This window comes from Cryptomeria japonica, chromosome 2 (assembly GCF_030272615.1).
Source record: "Cryptomeria japonica chromosome 2, Sugi_1.0, whole genome shotgun sequence".
NCBI classification, from domain to species: Eukaryota; Viridiplantae; Streptophyta; class Pinopsida; order Cupressales; family Cupressaceae; genus Cryptomeria; species Cryptomeria japonica.
The window spans coordinates 146,047,045-146,071,582 of record NC_081406.1 but is presented as its reverse complement, the minus strand read 5'-3'; the positions used below and the strand labels follow the sequence as shown (position 1 = coordinate 146,071,582).

The 24,538-nt window shown below is 34.9% G+C and overlaps 1 protein-coding gene across 1 annotated transcript; it reads left to right on the top strand.

The window, feature by feature from the left end:
- The first annotated feature begins 11,294 nt into the window (after nt 1–11,294).
- On the top strand, nt 11,295–13,253 carry LOC131071315 (MYB-like transcription factor EOBII). Its single transcript, XM_058007106.2, has 3 exons — nt 11,295–11,471; nt 12,173–12,302; nt 12,705–13,253. Exons 1-3 carry the CDS (start codon nt 11,330–11,332, stop codon nt 13,141–13,143), a joined length of 711 nt encoding a protein of 236 aa, XP_057863089.2. The 5' UTR covers nt 11,295–11,329; the 3' UTR covers nt 13,144–13,253.
- The last annotated feature ends 11,285 nt before the right edge of the window (nt 13,254–24,538 follow it).

The following is a 24,538-nucleotide window of genomic DNA, read 5'->3' as shown; positions in this document are numbered from 1 at the left end:
AGACTCTTCTATTGAGTAGTGAGCTCTAGGCTGTTGGCCTTGTTGCATGTGCAGGCCCCTATTGTAAGTAATATTTATTCATATTGGCCAGTGAGTAAATATTGTGGGTCACAAATCCCACTGAGGTTTTTCCCACACCGGGTTTCCTCGCCAAAATATATTGTGTTATGGTGTGCATTTATGTTGTCTCTATTATTTCTCTTTGCTGCACTATTGCTTGTTTACCGGTACATTAATTTGAGTTGCAAAGTTATAAATAAGTTCAAATATTCCACTAACTAGTTAGACACTGATTAACCCCTACTCTTAATGTCTTTGGCACTGTCATTGCATCTAATAGTCCTAAGGGGTCATATTATGTCCTACGACCCCTTAGGACACCATATGAACCCTTAAGACACCATATTGGGTCGTTATGGGTCCTATGGTGTCTTAAGGGGTCATATTGTGTCCCATGACCCATTAGGACACAATATGACCCATAACGACACATTAGGACACAATATGACCCATAACGACACAATTTTGTGTTGTTATGGGTCATATTGTGTCCTAATGGGTCATGGGACACAATATGACCCCTAAGGACAACATACGGCCCCTTATGACACCATATTGAGTCGTTATGGGTCCTATGGTGTCCTAAGGGGTCATATTGTGTCCTACAACCCCTTAGGACACCATATGACCCCTTAAGACACCATATTGGGTTGTTATGGGTCCTATGGTGTCTTAAGGGGTCATATTGTATCCTACGACCCCTTAGGACACCATATGACCCCTTAAGACACCAAATTGTGTCGTTATGGGTCATATTATGTCCTAATGGGTCATGGGACACAATATGACCCATAAGGACAACATACAACTCCTTTTGACACCATATTAGGTTGTTATAGGTCCTATGGTGTCCTAAGGAGTCATATTATGTCCTACGACCCCTTAGGACACCATATGACCCGTAACGACACAATTTGGTGTCTTAAGTAGTCATATGGTGTCCTAAGGGGTCATATTGTGTCCTACGACCCCTTAGGACACCATATGACCCCTAAAGACACCAAATTGTGTTGTTATGGGTCATATGGTGTCCTAATGGGTCATGGGATACAATATGACCCCTAAGGACAACATATGACCCCTTATGACACCATATTGGGTTGTTATGGGTCCTATGGTGTCCTAAGGGGTCATATTGTGTCCTACAACCCCTTAAGACACCATATGACCCCTTAAGACACCAAATTGTGTCGTTATACATCATATGGTGTCCTAAGGGGTCATGGGACACCATATTACCCCTAAAGACAACATACAACCTCTTACTTATGACACCATATTCGTCGTTGTGGGTCCTATGGTATTCATAGGGGTCATATTGTGTTCTACAACCCCTTAGGACACCATATGATCCCATAAGAGACCAAATTATGTCGTTAGGGGTCATATGGTGTCCTAAGGGGTCATGGGACACCATATGACCTCTTAAGACACCATATTGGGTCGTTATGGGTCCTATGGTGTCTTAAGGGGTCATATTGTGTCCTACAACCCCTTAGGACACCATATGACCCCTTGAAGACACCAAATTGTGTCATTATGGGTCATATTGTGTCCTAATATGTCATGGGACACAATATGACCCCTAAGGACAATATATGACCCCTTTTGACACTATATTTGGTCGTTATGGATCCTATGGTGTCCATAGGGATCATATTGTGTCCAACCTCTTACGATAGTATATGACCCCTTAAGACACCATATTAGGTCATTGTGAGTCGTATGGCATCCTAAGGGGTCATATTGTGTCCTATGACCCCTTAGGACACCATATGACCCCTTAAGACACCAAATTGTGTCATTATGGGTTCTATGGTTTCCATAGGGGTCATATTGTGTCCTACGACCCCTTAGGACACCATATGACCGCTTAGGACACCATATGACCCCTTAAGACACCAAATTGTGTCGTTATGGGTCATATTGTGTCCTAATGGGTCATGGAACAAAATATGACCCCTAAGGACAACATACAACCCCTTATGACACCATATTGGGTCGTTATGAGTCATATGGTGTCCATAGGGGTCATGTTTTGTCTTACGACCCCTTAGGACACCATATGACCCCTTAAGACACCATATTGGGTCCTTATGGGTCCTATGGTGTCCTAAGAGGTCATATTGTGTCGTACGACCCCTTAGGACACCATACAACCCCTTAAGACACCAAATTGTGTCTTTATGGGTCATATGGTGTCCTAAGGGGTCGTGGGACTCCATAGGACCCCTAAGGACAACATACGACCCCTTATGGTCTCTCTCTCTCTCTCTCCACTCCCCCCTCTCTCCCCTAATCTCTCTCTCTCCTCCTCTCCCCTAATCTCTTTATCTCTCCCTCTCCCCTGATGTCTATTTCTCTCTCTCTCTCTCTCTCTCTCTCTCTCTCTCTCTCTCTCTCTCTCTCTCTCCCCCCCTCTCTCCTTCTCCCCCCCCCTCTCTCTCTCTCCCTCTCCCATAATCTCTCTCTAAAATATGGGTAATAAAATCGGATATTGGATATTCAATTTTTTTCGTTGCCATTAATGTGGCAACAATAAAAAAAAGGTGGCAATGGGAAAAGATTTTGGGACCACAAATTTATACATTACAATCGGATATCCGATATAATCCGATATCCGATTTTATTAGATATCTGATTTTTCTAAATAAAAAGAGCCTTGTGGGCCATTTTGTGGATTCCAACGACCCACAGTCTTCACATTCTATTTTCTGTTGACGATCATTGGTGAACAAAAAAAAATTGAAATCTAATTAGTATGCACTGTTTATTGACACAAGAACCAATCAACCTCTACAAGGTTCTTCCAAGAGGTTACCTATCCATTGGTGCCATCACCAAGGGATAAGAAATAATTTTTGGGATAGGTGGTGGATGGTTTTTAACTATTCTCCATGCAGTAACAATGAGGTCTCGCAATACTTTTTGAGGAAACTCTATTGCGAATTTAACTATCCTCCATGCAGTAACATAGGGTCCGAGTTCTAGGGTAGAGGTCGGGGCTCCGCACAGGATAGAGTAGGGGCACAACGTACTCAAAATTTGGCACCAAGACCCTTAGGTAAACCAAATATTGCACATATCACTATCCCTTCTGTTGTAAAGGAGGGTGTTGAGGTAGAGACCTTAGAGTCCATTAGCTCACAAACTCAAAGTCTTATATATCACACTAGGCCTCTAGCATAGGGTGATGTGGTTGAGCCTTCTAGGAATCGAGTTCGACCTCACTTATGTCAAAATTGTGGGTCTCATTGTGTTTATGATCATGAAGATGATTCAAATACACGTGGCTAGGACACATCTGCAGTGGATCAAATTGTCATGACAGATGATCTATTGAATCAAACATTTGACATTGATAGTCAGGTAATTTGAACAAGTTCAAATTCAATTTATTAAATTTTATTTTGAAACATAATATTAAGTAAATTACTAGAATGATTTTATTTTGAAATCTAATATTAACTAACTTACTAGAGTGATTATAATAAAATTTTAGGGTCAAAGTGTTCACCCTCGATCTAGTGGCTCTCTGCCTTTTGATTGCACGATGATGTCAAATCCACATGTTTGTAACTAGTAAAGAAATTATAAATATAATACATGTGAGTATTTTAACCTTATGTGAGTGGTAATCTTATAACTCACATTAGATGTTGAATAGGTTAATGTTGGGCCTTCAAAATCAACTCCTGCTAGTCAAGGTGGTCATCAAAATTTCACTCAGATAACCTTGTCTATTTTTATTCATTAATGGTTTGTAAAATAAAGTCAGTTAGATTTTGGCAATTGAATAACATTGTTTCATTTTCAGATTCTGACATCAGATGCACCTAATATTCACTGCACAATGGAGCATGGTGTTCTCTAGAAGTTAAATCTTTGATGCCTTTGACAATAGTATGAGTCAAATTAGTAAATTTCACATTATATTTGTCTTATTTATCTATTAATCGAAATATTGAATGATATTCATTTGTAGTTTAATTTATATTTTGATGCTTGCCACAGGGCTTTGCAACATCAGATTGTGAGTGTGCCCCTATTACGAATGAATTGCTGCAAAAATTGATTGAGAGAGATTATTAGTTTGCGGTAAGTGATTAAGGTCCTTTGCTGTATGCCTATATGGCATTTTTGCATATATATTTCAAATATATGACATTATATGTCTATATGGCTTATTTGTAAGACTATATGGTTTTATTACATATATTGTACTTTAATCGACATATAACAATGTTTCATGACTTACTCTTGCATAGTATCTATAGAAAAACAATTTAAATTTAAAAAGATAAGCAAAAAAAAAGGAAAAAATGCTATTAAGAATTTCCAGGAAAGTACGAAATTGTTTTCCTTTCCAACTCAACTTGCTGGTCAGTACTGCATATGACATTTATCATATTTTTGGAAATTAAAAGCACAATCAGAATGTTAAATGATATACCTCTGTACTTTACGAAATTAGCAACATAAGCTTGTTCTGAAGGCCTTTAGCCACATTGATCAACAGATGATGCAGTCAAAAATAGGGAGACAAATTAATGGCAACCTCAACCTTGCAGCCAAAATCCAGATTTAATACACATATCCCGATGCATGGTAAAGACACAAAAAACCATAGTTTAATCCAGATTTGCAAACATAGAAATCATGAGCAGCAACACAGATTGAGAAATTTATGATAGATCTTCAAAAAGTTGTGTGCCATCATTTGATCTCTCTTTGCAAAATTTGAACTCAGTTTTTCCTTTTTTTCCATGAATCTTGCTCTACTGAAAAGAATACCCCCCCTTCGTTTTCCTTACCAAGAGTCTACTTGGTCTTTTTCCTTCAATAGCTCACCTTTTTCATTATTCCAAAACCAATTGAAAGATTGATTTTCAAATACTTTGTTTCTTGGCTTTTCACATATGGGTCGACTCTTTGCATTTTTCTTTTTTCATGTTCAGATTGACTCTATCTCATTCATGCTCAACATGATCTTTCATCAAAGAGGACTCACTTTGTCCTGTCTACCTATGCTTGTGGAAAATTTAAATGTTTTTTGGGTGATTCAAGCTTGCACTATCCACAAGATTCTCATGCTTCGCTCATGATCGTCGAAGAGAAATTTTGTATTTGATTTAAAAAAAACCTAGTTTTCATGAAAAAACCCATATTTTTGATGAAAAAACAAATAAACATTAAAAAAATATATAAAAATTGAATGAAAATGATTGAAAACAATAAAAATCTTACCTTTCAATGTATTTTTTAGCAATTTTTGGGCAAAAAACCGGATATTGGATTCCCAAAAATCGTGCACCCCATGGGTTAAAAATAACTCACGAGCTGTCACAGTCCAAATATATTGTCTTAGAAAATCAGATATCTGATTTTTATAGTTAATTAATTTTAAATAACATTATATTATATAATATAATAATATATTATAATATATTATTATATTATATAATATATAATATAATATTATATTATATATTATATAATATATAATATAATAATATATTATATAATACGTATTATATAATATATTATTATATTATAATATAATATTATATAATATATATAATATAATATATTATTATATTATATAATTATATAATATATTATTATATTATATTATATAATATATTATTATATTATATTATATAATATATTATTATATTATATTATATATTATTATATTATATTATATAATATAATATAATATTTTATAATATAATATTATATAATATATTATTATATTACATTATATATTATATAATTTTTTTTTAATTTAAAATTACAAATAAAAATTGGATATCCGATATCCGATTTGCTTAGGTGTTTACCATGCCAAGGTGTATTGACACCCAGGCCAAGCAAAAAGTCAGCACAGATTTTTGTGTTTTTAGGCGAGTGGAGAAGGCTATTTTTTCACATCGCCACTTTTTGGTCCCCCATGATCTTGCACTAACCCACATTCAGTGGAGCATTCTTCCTTGGGAAGAAGTTGGTTTCATGGATCACCAAGAAGTAGTCATGCATTTCTTTATCTACTGCTGAAGCTGAATATGTCACAGCCACAACCAATTGTACTCAAGTTCTATGGATGAAGCAGATGTTGAAGGATATACAAGTGAGTTAAAATGATCCGGTTGTTATCCATTGTGATAACTCTACAGCTATTGACATATCAAAGAATCTGGTATTTCACTCCAAGACTAAACACATATCAATCAAGTATAACTTTTTGAAGGAAAAGGTGGAAATAAAAGAATTAGACTAGTTTATGTGAACACTAAAGAGCAGATAGAAGACATCTTCACTAAATCTTTGTCTCGGGAATCATTTGAGTATTTGAGAGACAGATTGGAGGTTTCTACCCCTCCGATGGAGACTTAATTGTTGCAGATGTGCATCAGTCTAGTATGCATTATCAAAGCTATCTTCTGCTCTGGATTGATGAATTTATGCTACTACTCAAGGGGAGTAGTCAGCCTTGAGATTTAGAATTTTCATATTCTGTTTGATTCTTTGGCATTGTTGTCAAAGGGGGAGGAATATATGTGAAAAATCATTGCTATTTATTGACTGCACTCCTTAGGGGGAGTTTGGTGGTATTTGGTTTGTTTGTTTCAGTTTTGGTTCAGAACTTCATTGCTATATCATTTTATGGGAGATTGTTGGCGGTCTTCCATTGGGGGAGACTTGTTTGGTATTTTCTTGGCACTTGGATGTTTTTCACATCTAGTGTTTCCATCAATGCCAAAGGGGGAGATTGTTGTTATGGTTGTTTACTAGCTTCCGATAGAAGGATTGGATTGGGAAGATAATCAGTTGATTGTCACCGGTATGATCTGGTTGATGGAATAAGTTTGTATGGATGGTTCATATACTTCTAAAGTATGTTTCAGTCAGTTGGTATTGACTTGATGATTGAATGCTATCTCATGTTCTAGTAAGCTTGCTTTATTGGTTCGGTAAGGGTTTCACCGACAGAGCTTTATTGAAGATCTTTGATGTAATGCATAAGTGGTGTTGGTGCAACTTCTCGAATGGATTCAGGATGTTGATGGTGATTGTGTTCTTGCCTCGACTAATTGGTGTCATTGCTTTGGCATGTGTGGATCTAATTTAGGTCTAGTGCTATCTAAGTTATGGCATGGTTTACATGAAATGTGTTGGTAGATCCTCGGATGCGCTTCCAAGATGTTTAATTGATTGGATGATATTTGTTTGGCCTTAGAATGACATGTGTTATGATTTTATTTCAGGATTATGTAATGGATCTATTGTATTATCATTTGTGTGGCCGACCTAATTGGTTAGGTCCCGGGTTGGTATAAATATATGTAAGATCTCATTGTAGATCATATATGGGAATAGGCAAGGAGCAAATAATGTAATAATCATTTGTGCAGAGGATTTGGTCGATCATAGGTGATCGAGTTGGGTTTATGTAAGAGGTTTTAGACCTCTGGTATTGAGCTTAACCGAAACTATAATAAGGCATGTTTGATGTTATTACCACAGTTCTTCTCTCCTGATTGTAGTCCATATATCTTGAGGTGGTTGAAATCTTTGTAGTCAGTGAGACTCCATTGTGATGAGCAGTGCGCTCTAGGCAATGTGCCTTCCTGCATGTGCAGACCCCTATTGTAATCATATACTTGCTACAGAAGTATCATCTGACTGTTGGTAGGCTTCCCACCATGGTTTTTCCCTTTACCAGGTTTTCCACATACAAATCATGGTGTTATTTTTTATGGTTGCATGGTATTGATTCTCTAGTTTTTATTTATGCTTTAATGCTTAATCAGTTATTCTGGTATAAGGTTCTAAGTGCTTTAATTCACATAATATGTTAACAACTGATTCAGCCCCCCCTCACTCCCCTCCTCTCAGTTGTTCACTGGTTATCCTAATAGTAATATCAAAGTGTTAAGAAAAAGCATAGTAGCAACAACTATAGGAAAATAGTTACATTGTAGTTCTGGACAATGCTTTATAGCTCCACAATGAGCAATCATATACAATAGCTCTAGACAATGCCCTGCAACTTTTACAAGAGAAATCATTCGCAATAGTAGTAAAGCTATTGGTATCCATTTTGTAATCACAATATTAAACTTTTTCTAAATAATATTTTGAGATAAATAATTAATATACCTTTTGTCTTTTATGAGTCTTGTTCTCATCTATTGGTCTCTATTATAATTATTTGGTTTGGTTTTATTTTCAATAGTTTATGAAAGCAACAATCTCTCCATTTGTATTTTGGATCTCATTTCCTACATTTTGTGTTTGAGGCCCTCCAATAGAACAGCTAGTTATTTTTCTATTTTCTTACTTTTATTGATATAACTCCCTACCAAATTCACCAATTGGAAAACCTTTATTATATAAATTATATATATTTCTAATAAAAAATCAATAATCATCATGAAATATTTTTTTTTGCAAAGAAGAGCCACAAGAAATAAGAAACTATGACATCATCGTCACTCAAGTTAATCTCTTTATTGAAAGAGAGGTCACAAGATCAAATGCTGCATTGGCAAGGTACATATGCCTTATTTGCAGCACAATTAGGTCCCTCATATATAAAATATGGGATAGTCTCATATTACTATAAGGATAAGGTCTCATGGGGGGGGCTTCGGGATGTATTTTCATGGAGCAAGAGGTCCTATCAATCACATAAAATTTATGTTACAGGATTATTTCAAATCTTTTTCGAAAAATAGCAGCCCCTACTTTGTAAGACTACATATTTCAGCAGGTGCAATTGGGGTAGGGCTAGAAAGGTTAGGAATTTTTTCTGCTACTTGTCAATTAGTCACTATTTTAAATTCCCACCAGAAAAGAAATAGAAGGAAAACTTCCCTAAATTTCAGAGCTTAAACTTTTAAGCTGATTTGCACTACTAAAGCATGGGACCACCAGCTTTAAAATATTCCTAAAAAATCTCAACAGCACCCACTGAATTTTTTTAGAAAGCTCCCTCCATCATACTTACACTGAGCCATCTGTAAATCAAGAATAGATCCCCACATCATAAACTATAAAAAAGAATCCATATCTATATCCATATCTCTAAACTGTAGCTTGCCAACGAGTTGAGATGTAGACAGTTACGTCTTTAAACCGATCAGTACTAATTCGCACGTTGAAGTTTCACAAATTCACTATTACAAGAATGAACGATGTAAGGGCCGCCTAAGCATGTGACTGCTGACTACACTTCCAACTATAGAGCTTTCAAAAAAAGCTCTATTGCTCTGCAATGATACGTGGCTTTTAACCCTTCAGAAGAGACAGTATTATCAACAGTAAAATATATTATTTTGGTTTCTTGTTTGGAGGATACAACCGTCCATATATGTTTCAGTCATTTCAGTCAAAGACGTCACCTACAATTACGAAGAATTGTTCATAAATCATCTTATTTGTCTCTGTCATGGAGATCAAGGTTGGCAGTCAACCAATGCCAAATACATGTGCAACTGCATACACAGTTTGACAATCCACTATATCTCTTCCTCTTTCTTTTTGGGATAAAGGCTTTTATATACTTCATTTTCTAGAATGTTTGTTTGTCAAGTGGGGAACAGTTATATTGGTGAATAGGATTGTATTCAACTATTCTTATGGGAAAAAAAGAGGTGATTTTAGAAAAGATTGTATTACACTAAAATTTCTGCAACACACCTAGTTGTCTTGGGCCAAATTATTGAAAGGTCACTCTCTATAATTCGAACTTCAATCCTGATCGTTATTTATGGTCACATGTTACTACCGTCATACCATGTCAAAGATTTTACCTTCACAATCAAAGCAAGAAAAACTCAGCCGCCCAACAGAATTTCTTCCAACAAAAGGTATTGAGTTTGCAACGAAGTTCATCTTGATTTGGCCTTTGGGATACATTATGTCATGTAGTTACTTTTTCTTTATGGAATGTACAGCCTCCTCGAAATTCTGGAGAGAATTTACAACCAATCTAATCACTTTCTTCTGTTGTTATTGTCTATGGAATGCATAAGTCCACCCCTTTGCATGGATTCAGGAGTGAAGTCCTACCAACCTCTATATAACTAAACGTCACTAAAACATGGTCCTTTTGACTTGCTGCAATGTTTTAATTTTTGTTCAACAACTGCACTTTAGTGTTGAAAGATGACCTTTTGACTTGTTGGAATGGTTTAATATTGCCCAACAATTTTGTTTAGCACGAGATTAAGAATTAGGACCTCCCAATCTTAAAGCCTTTAGCAAATTGAAGTTTAATGGATTAAAGATGAAATTAAACTCTATTACTTTCAGTGGGCATTCTTATCACTGACTTACTATTAGGACCTCTCATTCTTAAGCTCTTATCAAATTAAAGTTTAATGAATTAAAGATGAAACTAGAATTTTTCTATTATTTTTCATAGATGTTCTTATTACTGACCTACTACTCTTTTTTAAACTTGGAATTTGAATTCTAAGATATTAAATATGAATCTAGTCTGTCAAATATCTTTCAGTAAAATAAATTTGGGATTTGAATTCTCAGATATTAAATATGAATCTCGTTTGTCAAATGTCACTCAATAAAATTAATTCAAATATTTAGATAAATCACTTTTCAAAATAAATTAACATAATACATAATGTCTATATCTAGACTGTCTAAACTTTCTTCATTATGATTGTTGTAATTTCTACTGTATCTTATCATTTCTATCAATTACTTCATTAAGATGACATATAAAGCTGTAACATATAATAATATGGGAACAACTTAATGATTAGTATGACTATTTTTTATTTCAACTGTGCATCTTTTTCAATGAATGTTCTAGATCGCATTTGATGATCCATCATCAAAAAAATTGATGATGGATCAATAAATGTGATCTGAAATATTGATTGAAAAACTATACACAAATAAAACTAAAAACAATCATACTATTCTTCATAATCTACCATAACTTAAAAATTACTTGAATAAAAAAACAAAATATGTCTTCCCTTACACTCTTTGGTTGATTTCAAATTTATTAACATGTGGTATATGTTCAAGAAAAACGAGCACCCACAAGGTAAACTGTGGGCCTACTCATGTGGACAGGGCTCAAGCTGACTAGTAGAACTTTTACCTTGACAAAATTGATATTCAAAGGGAAGAAAAAGGGATCATAAATAAGAACAAGAAAAATGGGGGCTAATGTCATTAACAGCAGACGATCTATTTGTTTTCTTGTGTTACAGAGAAGACTACATTGACAATGCCAAAAGGCGGAGCTGCTATGTATGAACAGGAAGAGAAGATGAGAAGAGGTACATGGATGATAGGGGAGGATATCCAGCTCATTAACTATATAACTCTACATGGGGAAGGCCGTTGGAATTTCCTTGCCAAAGCTTCAGGTAATACCCAATTCTAAAAAAAAATTGCAGTTCTAACATTCATAAACTGGATTGAAGGCAAATCCTTGTACCCATATTGGTAAGAAGCTAGTTTTAATATAATGATCTAGCTATTTAATATAATGATCTAGTTAAGCTCTCTTGCAGAGACAATTTGTCATTCAAAATTTCTTCACACTTGCACTTAGCCTGCAACCATGAAGCTGATATGCACCTAATTCGTTGTTTCAAACACAATGAATTATTGTATACACTACAAACTTCTGGATTAAATATATTAGTTTCTAAGCTTGTAAATAAAGAATTTTTAAGAAAAAACAGTGGGAGATTTCTTAAATTTCAATGTTGTTTCAGATCACGGTCTGTAATTTGTGATTCATAATCAGAAAGAAGAAGAAGTCTTCAGGAATCGAAAAATATGATTGGAATTATTGATTTAAAAAAACTCACACAAAGGTTAACAAAACTTTACATCCAAGTATTTTATAATTGGGTATTTGAGATTTGAAGGATTTCTTTAGATCACCGTTCTAATAAGCTGCATGATGAAACTATTTCCATATCGTTATTAGATGATGTCTCATACATCCTCTTAAACAACAGTTGAGAAAGGCATGTACATGTAGCTGAGAGTCATCTAGTCGACCAATTGGAATTAGCTTAGTATTGCTAAAGATTGATTATTAAATGTAAATGGGCAGGACTGAGGAGAAGTGGGAAGAGCTGTAGGCTGAGGTGGGTTAACTATCTACGCCCAGATCTCAAAAGAGGGCAGATTACTCCAGAAGAAGAACGTTTAATTATAGACCTCCAAAGCCGCTGGGGTAACAGGTACTCTTTAAATCCACTCATATGGGTAACGGGTACTGAATAAATTGCTCTTAAGTTTCCTAATGTTGATTTAATAGCACAAACTGTACAAAATTGTGAATACTAGAGTACTCAACTTTATGGTTTAAATTATGTATGTTTTGTAGTTGATATTCAGTGATCTCACTTAGTGATTCTGATGATGGATTCTTCTTGAGTCTAATACAAAACGTTGACTGAATGCCATCAACGTTAATGATCTACAACATGAACTAAAAAATATACACAATTTAAACCAGAAGTGTGAAAAACTCATATCGTACTACACAGAATACTAGTCTACTACTAGTAATCTAAACCATATTTGTATGAAAAACAAAAAAAAGTTGCCTATTAATGGAAAGCTTTGTACTTTAATTATAGGTGGTCTCGAATCGCGCGACATTTACCTGGCCGGACAGATAATGAAATCAAGAACTACTGGAGGACAAGGATTAAGAGAAAGCTTCTTACAAAAAATGCAGGAAATCAATCTTCAAGGGTCTCACATAATTCTAACTCCATGCCACATTCATTTCCCCAGCAGAACAGTGAAGCAGAAAGGAGCAGGACACCAGAGAATAGCCTGCAGAAAAATGGAACATTCAATAACAGAGTGGTCCATTTTAAAGATGGAATAGAGGAAGATTCAATGGGCATGCCGGATTCAATTATAAGCTCAAATGAATGGAACAATTTTCATGACAATGGTGACCTGGTTGAGGATATGACGATGTCTTACGAGATGGAGTCCTTTGCATGCATGATTTCTGAATTATGTGCAGATGTGGTGGATGACCAGTGCAGCATCTTCATTCATTGAATTTTGAAACCAGGCTAAAGTTTTAGTTCTCAATAGAACCCACATAATGGTGCACTGCATAGTAGATTTGAATGTAATTAAAAGTTAAATTGAAATCACTGTATAGCATTCGGTTTGATTGTGAAGAAGAAATTCAGTTTCGTATGATTGTGAAGTAGAAAATCTGTTTCGTGTGATTGTGAAGTAATCTGTTTCAAACCATTAGGGTTGCCTTAATTTTGGGAAAAATAATTCTATTTGGAAAATCAGCCTTCTAGATGTAAACCATGGACAAAGACTCCTTTGATTCGTTCCCTCTGGTCTCGTCTTTATACATTTTAAAGATAATCAATCTTATAAGTTTGATGCGTTACGTTTAATAACAATTTTTACACATCAGCTAATTTAATGAATGTCTTTATCATACCAATTAAAGAAAATTATTCTTATCCATTTCTTTTAAAATACATTAGTTATAATGTTTTCTGACCTTAAATTGGATTTCACAATGTAGATGAAAAGTTTCACTGTACTGATGATGGTAACAATTTGGTAATATAAGATATTTTTTTTGATATATTTTTCTTGGATTATTCTTATTTGTTTAAGAGGGATAAGTTGATCTTGTATTTATAATGCTTTTTGGGTAGGGTTGATTTTTTTTATCATATTGTAAGATAATTGACAATAGATTCTTTTATCATATTTTTTAATCATATTGTAATATATTTTCTTTTTATATTGAAGAAGATTTGAATTCAGTATCATTTAGGTGCCTATATAGACTTTGCCATTAAACCAAATGTTCTTTGACACATTGAAAGATAATTGATTTTTAATCATTTTATCACCAGTAGCATAATGTCTTTCTTATCAAGTTAGGCAATGTATGTACCTCTTGTTGTTCATGGTTCTCAAGATAAATGGTTGGCACTTCATAAAGGAAAACTCCCTAAGTGGTACATATTTGTTTTAGATATTTTATAGTGATTTAAGTATGTTTCAATATGGGGTACATATCAATTGATAGTATTTTGTTGTTAACCTTCATTAATACATTATCTATATCATTTATTAATATTAATATATATGTTATGTTGCACTTTTTAACCTTCATTTGTTTTTTTTGTGAACTATGGATTTGGCTTAAGTGAACTTGATGGTTTGACTCATATACAAATTAAATATTTATGATTTGACTCCTACTATCCTTTAATATCATATTAGTTTGATGCTCTAGGGTTTTCAATATTATTTAGTATATTAATATATTTCCTTCCCTTCAACAAGTTTTGTTGCAAATAAAAGATGTTAGTGTATATATAGTAGTAGATGTTTTCATTTAAGAACTCAAGGAAACTGTCCACAATGAAAGAAAAGTACACTATAGACTCTTAAAAGTAATAAAAAAAGTCATGTAGCATAACTATCATTAGATTTGTTCACCACCCCATTGTTGGAATCAAGGATCACTGAGAGAGGGGGGGGGGGGTGAATCAGTAATCTACTAGCAAACAAATTTTCTGACAATCTCAAATCACCAGAAGAAAATGCAAGAAAGTAAAATGCAGAAACACAAGATAATCAACCACAAAATCATAACACCAAGATTTTTATGTGGAATCTCGGAAAGGGAAAAACCACAGTGGGATTGGAACCCACAATATTATTTTATTTTATTTTTTTGAAACAGAGGGTAAAGATTTATTCAGAAATCACAGAAATACAAAGATCAGGCCTTAGGCCCACCAACACAACAACAAAAACTAAAAGGATCCTAAAAGAACCACTAGCACCACCACTACCAAGTCCAGAGACCATAGCATTAGATTTGACCCCCAGATTATTAATGATAATACCTTTTCGGAAAGCCCTCGGGAAGATGACATGGCAATACACAAAAAACTGGAGCCTCGAAGGGCTTCAAAAATGATAATTAAAAGGAAACAAACATAAAAGGGAAATTGATCCTACACCACTGGGTGCTCTTGTATCATCTTCTCTTCGAGCATTAACCTGTCTAAAGTTTTAAGATAATTAGGAGGTAGACCATCCCTTCCACTAAAATCCCAACCATCAACATGCTCTAAAGACCACTTGGCCAAACAATCAGCCACTCTATTCCACTCCCTAGGAATATGACAAAAGGAGACAAATTCCAATGTATTATACAGTTGTAAAATCTGTCTGACCACAGAAGCTAATTGCCAACTCACATCATTCAAATTTGGTTTGTTCAACATGTCCACAACAATCTGAGAATCTGACTCAAAAATAATCTTCCTTCATCCTAAAGAATAACCTCGCTCAACAACAATCTTAATAGCTAGGGCCTCCATAAGATTGTTATGCTGGCCAATATAAATAGAGAAGAAAAAAACTGCACAACCATCATCACCTCTACCTATACCTTCCATACCTGCATGTCAAGGATTCCCACGGGAAGAGCCATCTATATTAATTTTTAAGATTCCTATAGGAGGGGGAATCCACCTTCCATCTCTATTTATTCACTGCTTTGCATGTCGAGATCTATTTCCAACAACATAGTCCATTTTACTATTTTCCAATTGCAGATTCCTTACAATAACATAATCACCCAGATCAACATTTTCAAACAAATTGTACTTAGTCAAGATTGTCTCCTAACTCCTATTAACTATCTTCTGCCACAGCTAAGGACTCCCTATATGTGAATCACAAAAGACCCTTGGATTCCTTTCCAGCCACAGATTCCAAATAATAAGAGTTAGCCCAATAGCCTAGGCCACTTGAAGAAAAGAGGTCTTTTCTCGGGGTCTTCCCAAGCTATCCCAAAAGTCAATTAAGGAGGTAGCATGAAAACAAGCATGTTGCCAAGCCTCCCACCACTTGTGCCAAATCTCCCTATAGAAAGGGCAACAAAAAAACAAGTGGGAGCAGTCTTCCTCATTATGCATACAAAGATAACAGATAGATGGTCCCTGGAAGCCTCTCATTGGAACCCACAATATTCATATACATTGATCAGGAGTACATAAATATTACATGAGGGGAATGCACATGCATTTAGGCACATTGCCTAGAACCAAAGGTTCAATTACAATATGAACTTGTCTCAGTTACTTACAAATCAATTACACTAATGACTACAATGAATGAACTCCAAAATAGCATCAAATAATGTCTGGATGAGTTTTGGTTAAGTGCAATAAGTCTAACTGTAACACCTTTGTAACTCTACTTTGTTTTGCTTCTCAGTCAGCTACCAGATCAAGAATGTGTACATGAAACTACACCAAAATGGTTTCTCGATCACAACTCACTCATTTCATCACCCAAAAGATCTTCCACACCAGTCATATATATCCACAACCATAAAAATAAAACATTCATCAAGTTGGCTAGCACAATATGCCATGTAATGTGTAACCGGGTGTCGGCTTAGACCGGATCACCAAAACATATGCAGGCCCATCAAATGATGTCAAAATTACTTCAAAACATATGCAGACCCATCAAATGATGTCGAAATTAGTTCTACAAGTCGGCCCTGTCATCCCATGCATGAATCTCACCACCACAATCACCGCAATGCTTCCAGACCAAAAGTTCTCTGCTACACTGAGATACCAATGACAGATTACCAGATCACTTGCTCCACCAGTTACCAAAAACCATGACTACCGGATAGGATTTCCATGAAGAGTTGCCATCAATGACAACCCTAATCCATTATCCATGCACCAAAATTCATCGGATGAGTGTCAATTGCCAACACCCATCTCCCTATTTCACCCTATAATATATTTAGATGTCCCAAAGTGTGGCAATGGTCAAGTCACTTTCTTAGGTATGTCCATGAGGCTCTTCTACATCTATGGTTGTGGGTGAAGTAGAACTATCCTTACAAGATTTTCAACCAAGTAAGCACTTGAGAAATAGATGAATCCCTAATGTTTGATGCCTTTAAGTTGTTGATAAAAGTAGTTATAGACTAGAAATTTTGTACAATCACTAATAATGTAGTAGCATATGGAGAATTGCAAGTAGTTAAACTTTAGAACAAAATCGATGAAAAATGACTTCTTCCAAGGTTGAATTTTAAAATCTTTTGGATATGAGTTTCTCTAGTTTTTCTTGATGTTTGAACTTCATTTTAATTGATTTTTTTATTGCTATAGATTGAGCTATATTTCTTCAATATCAATTAGTTGTTTTTTTAATTTTTGTACTTCATTTCAATGTTTAAAGATTTCAATTACTTAGTTTTTAAGAATTTATGTTAATTCCCTTCAAATATTTTGTGAGTGTCTAATATTGCAAGTACAATGGTGCATGAAAGTTTAAAAAATGATATAAATACACTAACTTTAAGAAAACTAGATTTAAAAGATAGAATAGAATGTTAGCATTAAAATATAGTTGATGTCGATATCTAAATATTTGCATTAATATATTATTTATACAAATTACTTTTTCGATCAAAGGATAATTATATTTGATAAGTGTTCTAATATTTGTAAATTAGTTGATTATATTGAAAAAAATTAGTTAACTTATTGAAACTAGCATGTTGACAAGTACAAACCAAATCTTAAATTGTACAACCTTCTATCCAAAATGATACACTTGAAATTATATATATACAAGATTCAGGAGTCATATTAAGAAACAAAACAATATCATATGTCTATTTGTCAACCATAAAATTAGTTAACATAATCTAAACATGAAACCACTCAACCTGAAAAAAACAAGGCTTAACATAATTATCGAAATAATTAGTATATCAAACTACCTAAGGATAGAACAAATTACATAGATCCATGTGTCTTACCCAAACCCCTATATTCACATTTATAAAAACATAACTTTTGATGCAGCAAGAGTGTTAATTTCTATACCATCATCAGAATCCTCACTATCAAAGTAATTAAAAAAGCAGCCATTACATCCTCTAACAGCATCATCTAAAGACTTCTCACAACTTCTTCCATAGCTTGTTAAAGGCAAGCCTATTGTCACTTCATTGAATACAAGCAATCAAGAATATAATCAAAAGAAACCACAAAATCATGAGGTGCCTATCTCCTCAATATCATCATTGTTCAAATATGAACCAACCATCAAGACAAAATAGAAGCCCTACATAGTGTCCAGGCCACGTTGAATACATTCCTTCTCCCCCTTGAATGACCTGGGTTGAGTAGTAACTTTGATATGGGTTCCCTAATACCAAATCTTGGAGCACCATCAATGTCCTTTGCAAGCTCCTAGAGTCACACCAACCAGAGCCTAAGATCTGGTTTCTTAACCTCCCATTCGATAAAAACCATGAAATCAACCACCATCTTTTCACTAAAGACCCATCACTTCTAAGATTTCCTTAGCATTACTCCCATACTACTCTATGCAATAGACCCATTTTTTTTTCATTCAAGACAATAGAACCCAGAAAAACAGATTAATTTTCCTAGCTACAAGATTTCTTAAAGAAAGGAAAGTGAACAAACTGTAAAACTGATAACATTAGAAGGCAGTCATATATTCTAATTGTCAGCGAAATTTACCAAGAGAGGCAAAAGGTGCTCAAACTTCGCCATGGCTGTCCACCCTTCTCAGATGTCCAAATTTGAGCGCATTTTGCCTCTCTTGTTAGATTTCCCTACGTTTAGGCTATATGTTTCCCTTCTCTACTCTTAACCTAACTGAGATCTTCTGAATGGTTTTGTATCCGTATAGGTTTGTACACGTACGCTTTAACTATTTAGACGTGCATAAGAAGACACGTTCTGCTAATTGCCTCCATTAATGTTTTCAACGTATTCCAGCGAGTTCTTTGGCTTTTATGCGGGCCATCATTGGTATTCAATAATGACGTACTTGATGTAATAATAGTCCACCAATGTTAAAATTTGAAGTGGACAAGGTCGGAAGAAGGATTTATAGATGCTACTATTTGTGTTGAAGACGTTCACCTTAATGAGAGGCATAACGTTGGCTTTCAAAATGAATGGTTGATATGAAAACTTAAAAGGTTTTGTAATCGATTTTAGAAATGATCTCATTAATCAAGTAATTATGGATTCTTCAAGTCTGAACAGGTGGTGTTATTAATTAAGAGCTTTGGGTTCATTCCATGTAGGTCTTAAGATCAGTTCTCTATGTCTGGATTTACCCTAGTAGGTGAACCTATTCATGACCATTATGTCATCACTGAGGGGTTGTGAGGAGTTTGTGTCTTGCCAGGGGCTAAGCTCCAAGTCATTGAGCTAAATCGTCAAATTCCCTTTAGATATAAAAAAGAAATGGGTTCTTCACATCTAATGATAATCATTCATCAACATCTACATAAAAGTGTCTCTTTTATAACAATTTATCATAATTGTTGAGATCTTGCAAGTCAAACTATTGGAGAAAGAACAAATATTCTCCTAGGTTGAACAACCTAACCAACAAGAAAAGTATCCTCTATCAAATCTTTAAACCACAAAACATCCTCCATGTTTCCCAAATTATTACATCCGATGATGGTTTTGTTGGCAACCATATACAATATAATATTAATTGTTAGTAGAAAAAGTTAAATTTTCATATCTCCAGTATGTCCTACAATTGGGAATCTTGGAACAAAGAGGCAAGCAAAGTGAAAAATTCCTCGAGCTAGATAGACCTTAGCAAATGGATTTAATGAAGGTTGTACCAACAATGATCATGAGAAGCCATGGTGGTGAGGTCATTGTAGTTTCAAAATTACTATTAATTATTTTTTTATCAACCTCTACTCATGTCCAAAGATGATATGCAATAGGACTTTAAGTTTTTTAGGTTTTAACTTCTCCTCAACTATCTCTATCCTAATATACAAACTCAATTTTGATTTGAAATTGAATCTAATCTACCGATTTTTGAAAGAGAAACACAACTACATCATAAATAAATAGAAATTATCTTTGTCCTTTTCAAGATAGTTGGAGTTGGGTGTTGCATTTATTATGCCAAAATGAAGAAACTAAATAATTTTTTTAAAATAATAGTAATATACTTCAAAATGTTGAACTTAATTTAGGATTGAGACGGCGGGGAGGGGAATGAATTAGTTTGAAGAAAAAAAATTAACTTTATTCCACAACTCAGTCAATTTTTAAGGTTATTCTTATCAGCACCAATGAAAGATAAATAATGAATCACCATGTGCAAAAGAACACAATATTTTTTGGCAAGAGACACTGCATTGATGATTAGATGTTGTCATTGATGGTAACTTGAGTTAGATATCTAGTCCATAGTTCATGATTCATTCATTCTGGATGATTAATTGAGGTCTAGTGAAGTTGGATGAGAAGAATAGGTCATCTGATAGAGTGTACAACTTTTGGTTGCCGATTCATTTGTGTTATGTATTTTATGTTGCAGATCTCAAAGAAGCATTGTGGTCATGTGATATGCATTATTCTAGGTTTGTGGCCTCTGGTGATAAGTTTTTGGTGACATGTTTTTGGTCAGAACAATGTTCATTGGTGATAACGTGTGAAGATTCATTGTGCGGATCATGTAGAGGATTTTGACGATTGTTTGTATGGTCTAGGATGATGTGCTGACATGTTGGAAGTGTGTGGACAATTTGTTTTGCTCTGCTTGGTTGTTTTTTTTTGGATTTGAGCTGACTTGGGTAACACGTTTCATTTGTGTGTTATGTGATTTTTTGGGCCGACATGGAATTGATCTAATTTGATGTTGCGCAGATATATTAGATCAATTGATATGATCATTTGGTATGTTTATGGTGGTGTGAAAAGTGTGTGTGAGCGATTGTGCGCAGTTTCACATGCACAGTTGGAAGATTGGTGCTCTGGTATGATGCAGAATATCATAACAAAGCAGAGTGACAGAGCAAAGCAAAATTATGTGTTTTGTGCTTAACCGGAACTATACTCAAGTATTTTTTCATGTTATTCAATCGTTCAAACCCTCTTGTATCTTTTATAATCATTTTGTAAGGCAGTGAGCCTTCCGAGTTGTAGCCCTTACTTGTAATTGACCAATGATCTCTAGGTAGTGTGCTTGAATGCATGTGCATTCCCCTTATGTAATAATTTTATGCTTCTAATAGAGTATATTAATATTGTGGGTTTGAATCCCAATGTGGCTTTTCCCTTAGTCAGGTTTCCTCGTAAAAATCTTGGTGTTATGGTGTTGTTCATCTTGGCTTTGTGTTCTGCACTTTTTTTTTTTCATTTGCATTAAGTGGTTGAAAGATCGGGTTATTTAAGTTAAAAATTGTTGAAAATTGATTCACCCCCCCCCCCCCCCCCCCCTTCTCAGTGTTCCCTTGATTTTAACAATTGGTATCAAATCCTAGTTCCTCGGAAGGAGCCTAATAGCTTGAGGAAGATAGGAGAAGGTGTTTTAATGGATTTTAGTGGCCTTAGACAATAGCTACTTGTTGCACTTGATGATCTTGATCACTCTATAGACAAAGTCCAGAAATTGAAAACAAATATTGAGGATGCTGAAAATTTCATTCAGACATTAAAGGGGCAATTGAGTGAGTCTGAGGAAAAGAGAAAGGATCTTGTTGATTAGCTTCAGGAGAAATAAATTCAAATCATTGATGAAGAGGCTCTGAAGGAAAAGGTAGAATAATGTGATAGACTTGCGAGAGCTAATGTAGTTCAGAAGAATGAGATGGAAGCCATTGTGATGAAACTTACAAGGGAGATTAAAGAAAGGAAAAAGAACGAGGAAAAGCTTTCTTAGCCCTTGAAAGACAAATCTAAAGAATATTGCAGACTTGAGAATGAGAATGGATAGTTGATGAGCGATCTACAAGATGCTAGAGAACATGAGGAAGATCTTGGAAAGCAGGTCCTAATTCTTAAGTTTGACCTTGAAGTTGCAAACAAATACAAGGAGAAGTTTCAGATTAGTTCATCCAGGCTAGATGAGATGCTTGCAAGTCAGAAGAATCCTAATGATACATAAGGTCTTGGATTTGAGAAGGGTGAAAGCTACAAATCCCAACAGAAGAACAACTCAATAAATCCTCTGGTAAGGCAACCTAATTCTCACAAAATCAATGGTAACTATTTTGTTTGCAATAAATTTGGTCATATGGCTAGTCAATGTAGAAATAGGATGAATAATAATGGTCGATCTTTTACTGGTGAATGTTTCAAATGCAATATGTATGGTCATAATGTGAATGTATGTAGAAGTGTAATGAATAACTTTCAGAATAGGAGAAATTTCATATGTTATGCATTTGGTAGGTTTGGATATGTTTCTAATTAGTATAGATCAAGGGGAAACTAGATGAACTTTAGACCTATGCAAGGAAATGTTTTTTCCTATGCTTGCAACAAATCCGGTCACATTGCTAAGTATTGTAGAAGCGGAAATATGAATAGGAGAGGTCTAGAAGACAAGAACAAGAATGAGAAGGCAGATGATAAGGGAAAATCAGAAGTTGAGGAGATCAGAGATCAAATGAAGAAGACTCGGGTAAATAAAAGTGATGATAATGTAGTGAATGGGTCCGCACCTGATTTCGGTGTTGGAACCTCATTTGGTAACTAAGCTACCACATGGGGAGGTTTTCATGAAAATATTTCAAACCCCCTTGTTGGAAATTTGTACCTAGTTTTGGTAGGTTGCAGAGACATGTGTGATGGTTATAGATGAATTTTTGGAAGTTTCTGATCAGACTTGATGATCCACATATGATCTTTTGGGAGAACTCTGTGAATACATGGTATCCCAAAGAGTTAGGGTTAAGTGTATTTATTATACCTAAAATTTAGGTATGAGGAGGTAAAAACCAAATTAACCTTTCATTTCACACTTTGCATTCAAAGCGAGAGAGAAGAAGAGCGCTATGAAGAAGTGTTAGACACAATCTACCACTAAGAGGGGGATGAATCGGTGGTTTTCAAACTTTTTCCTTTAACTTTCATGTGTGAGTATATTGATTATCAGATCTAACTAGTTGCAAACTTACTGGTTAGTGGGGAGACTAATCACAAATGCATTCACACATAAAGGGAAATCCCATAACACTAGCATATACAAGGAAAACCCAAGATGGGAAAAACCTCAGTGAGAAATATTGTTGGAGTCTATTGCTCCAATCCAGCCTCTGTGATTTCATTCAGTAGTATATCAAGAGGGGCCAAGTCTTTGTTTGTCCTTTTCTTCTTCTTGGGTGTCAGTTTCTTCTTTGGTGTGGCCTTTCTAACCGGAGATCTCACTGCTTGTTGCTTTTTCCTTATCCTCCTGGGTGAGGGTGTGGTTGCCGGTGAGGGATCTCTTTTTCTTACAACTCTTTTGAAAGTTGCAGGCATGTCACTTCCTGAAGAAGTACCTACCGATGATAGGTGAGTTTCAGGTTGTGGAGCTGCTAACTCATCCTCTGTTATACCATTTTTCTTCAATACATCTTCTTTGATGGCTTTTGCTTGTCTGGAACCTTTCCTTACAACTGCCTCAACTTTTTTCACCCTTTTCTTTGATTGGATTTGTCTTTCAATATTTTCTGCACTACCAAATACTTCTTCCTTAGGTTCTCTGGGGGCTTCCAGAAGTGCCTTAGCATATGCTTCAACTATGTGATCATCTATTTCATATCCCATCTCGGTTACCCAAATTGTCCTTGGGATGACCGCTTCCATCCAGATTTCATCTTTCTTGATGACAAAGCATATTTCATCTTTGTATTTGTCTACAATCTTCTGTGATAACCTTATTCTTTCCTTCATTTTGATCTTTAATGCTTGAAAAAAGTCATGAATATTGTTTTCCTTGTTCTCACCCATGTTATTGAATAGTTCTGTTAATTGTTTGCCTACCGGTATATCATATCCAAGTTCTTTGTAACCTATACTGGGAACCTATTTTGTTATGTGTAGCATTAGACATACTAATAGATTTCCAAACCTGAAAGTTCCTTTCTTGTCCTTCTTGATCTTTCCAAGGTTGTCAATTAATTCATCTTTTAACCACTCACATATATCAATTTTTGCATTGTCTGTGACCATGTCATAAGCACTCTTAATGCATAAGCTTGAAACTGAATTAAGTCTATTTGCATGAGTAGCTTTATATACTAATATCATGCTAATGAATCTCACATTGATATCTGTTACATCATTAACTCTTAGGGACCTCTTGTCGAATGTTGCACCAGTAAGGTTTATAACTAGGTCATTGGAAACTTTCTTGGTTTTATCTGGTCTTTTACCAGTGGTCGGTAACCCTATGACAGCTTTCACAGCTTCCTTGGTGATCTTATGGACTGTATCCAACCAGAAAAACTCACCATGTACTCTGCTTAAGACTATCCTAATCACATCCTTGGGGAATTCAGGAATGCTAAGGATCTCTGTAAATCCTAGGGTCTCAATGATCTTGTGTTCATCTTTTACATTGCTAGTAT

What these genes read in the sequence shown, in the direction of transcription:
- LOC131071315 (XM_058007106.2), top strand. Translation starts at nt 11,330, where the DNA reads ATGCCAAAAGGCGGAGCTGCTATGTATGAACAGGAAGAGAAGATGAGA. An exon ending in TTTCCTTGCCAAAGCTTCAG is followed by an intron (nt 11,472 to 12,172) that starts GTAATACCCAAT and finishes GTAAATGGGCAG; the next exon opens with GACTGAGGAGAAGTGGGAAG. An exon ending in CAAAGCCGCTGGGGTAACAG is followed by an intron (nt 12,303 to 12,704) that starts GTACTCTTTAAA and finishes CTTTAATTATAG; the next exon opens with GTGGTCTCGAATCGCGCGAC.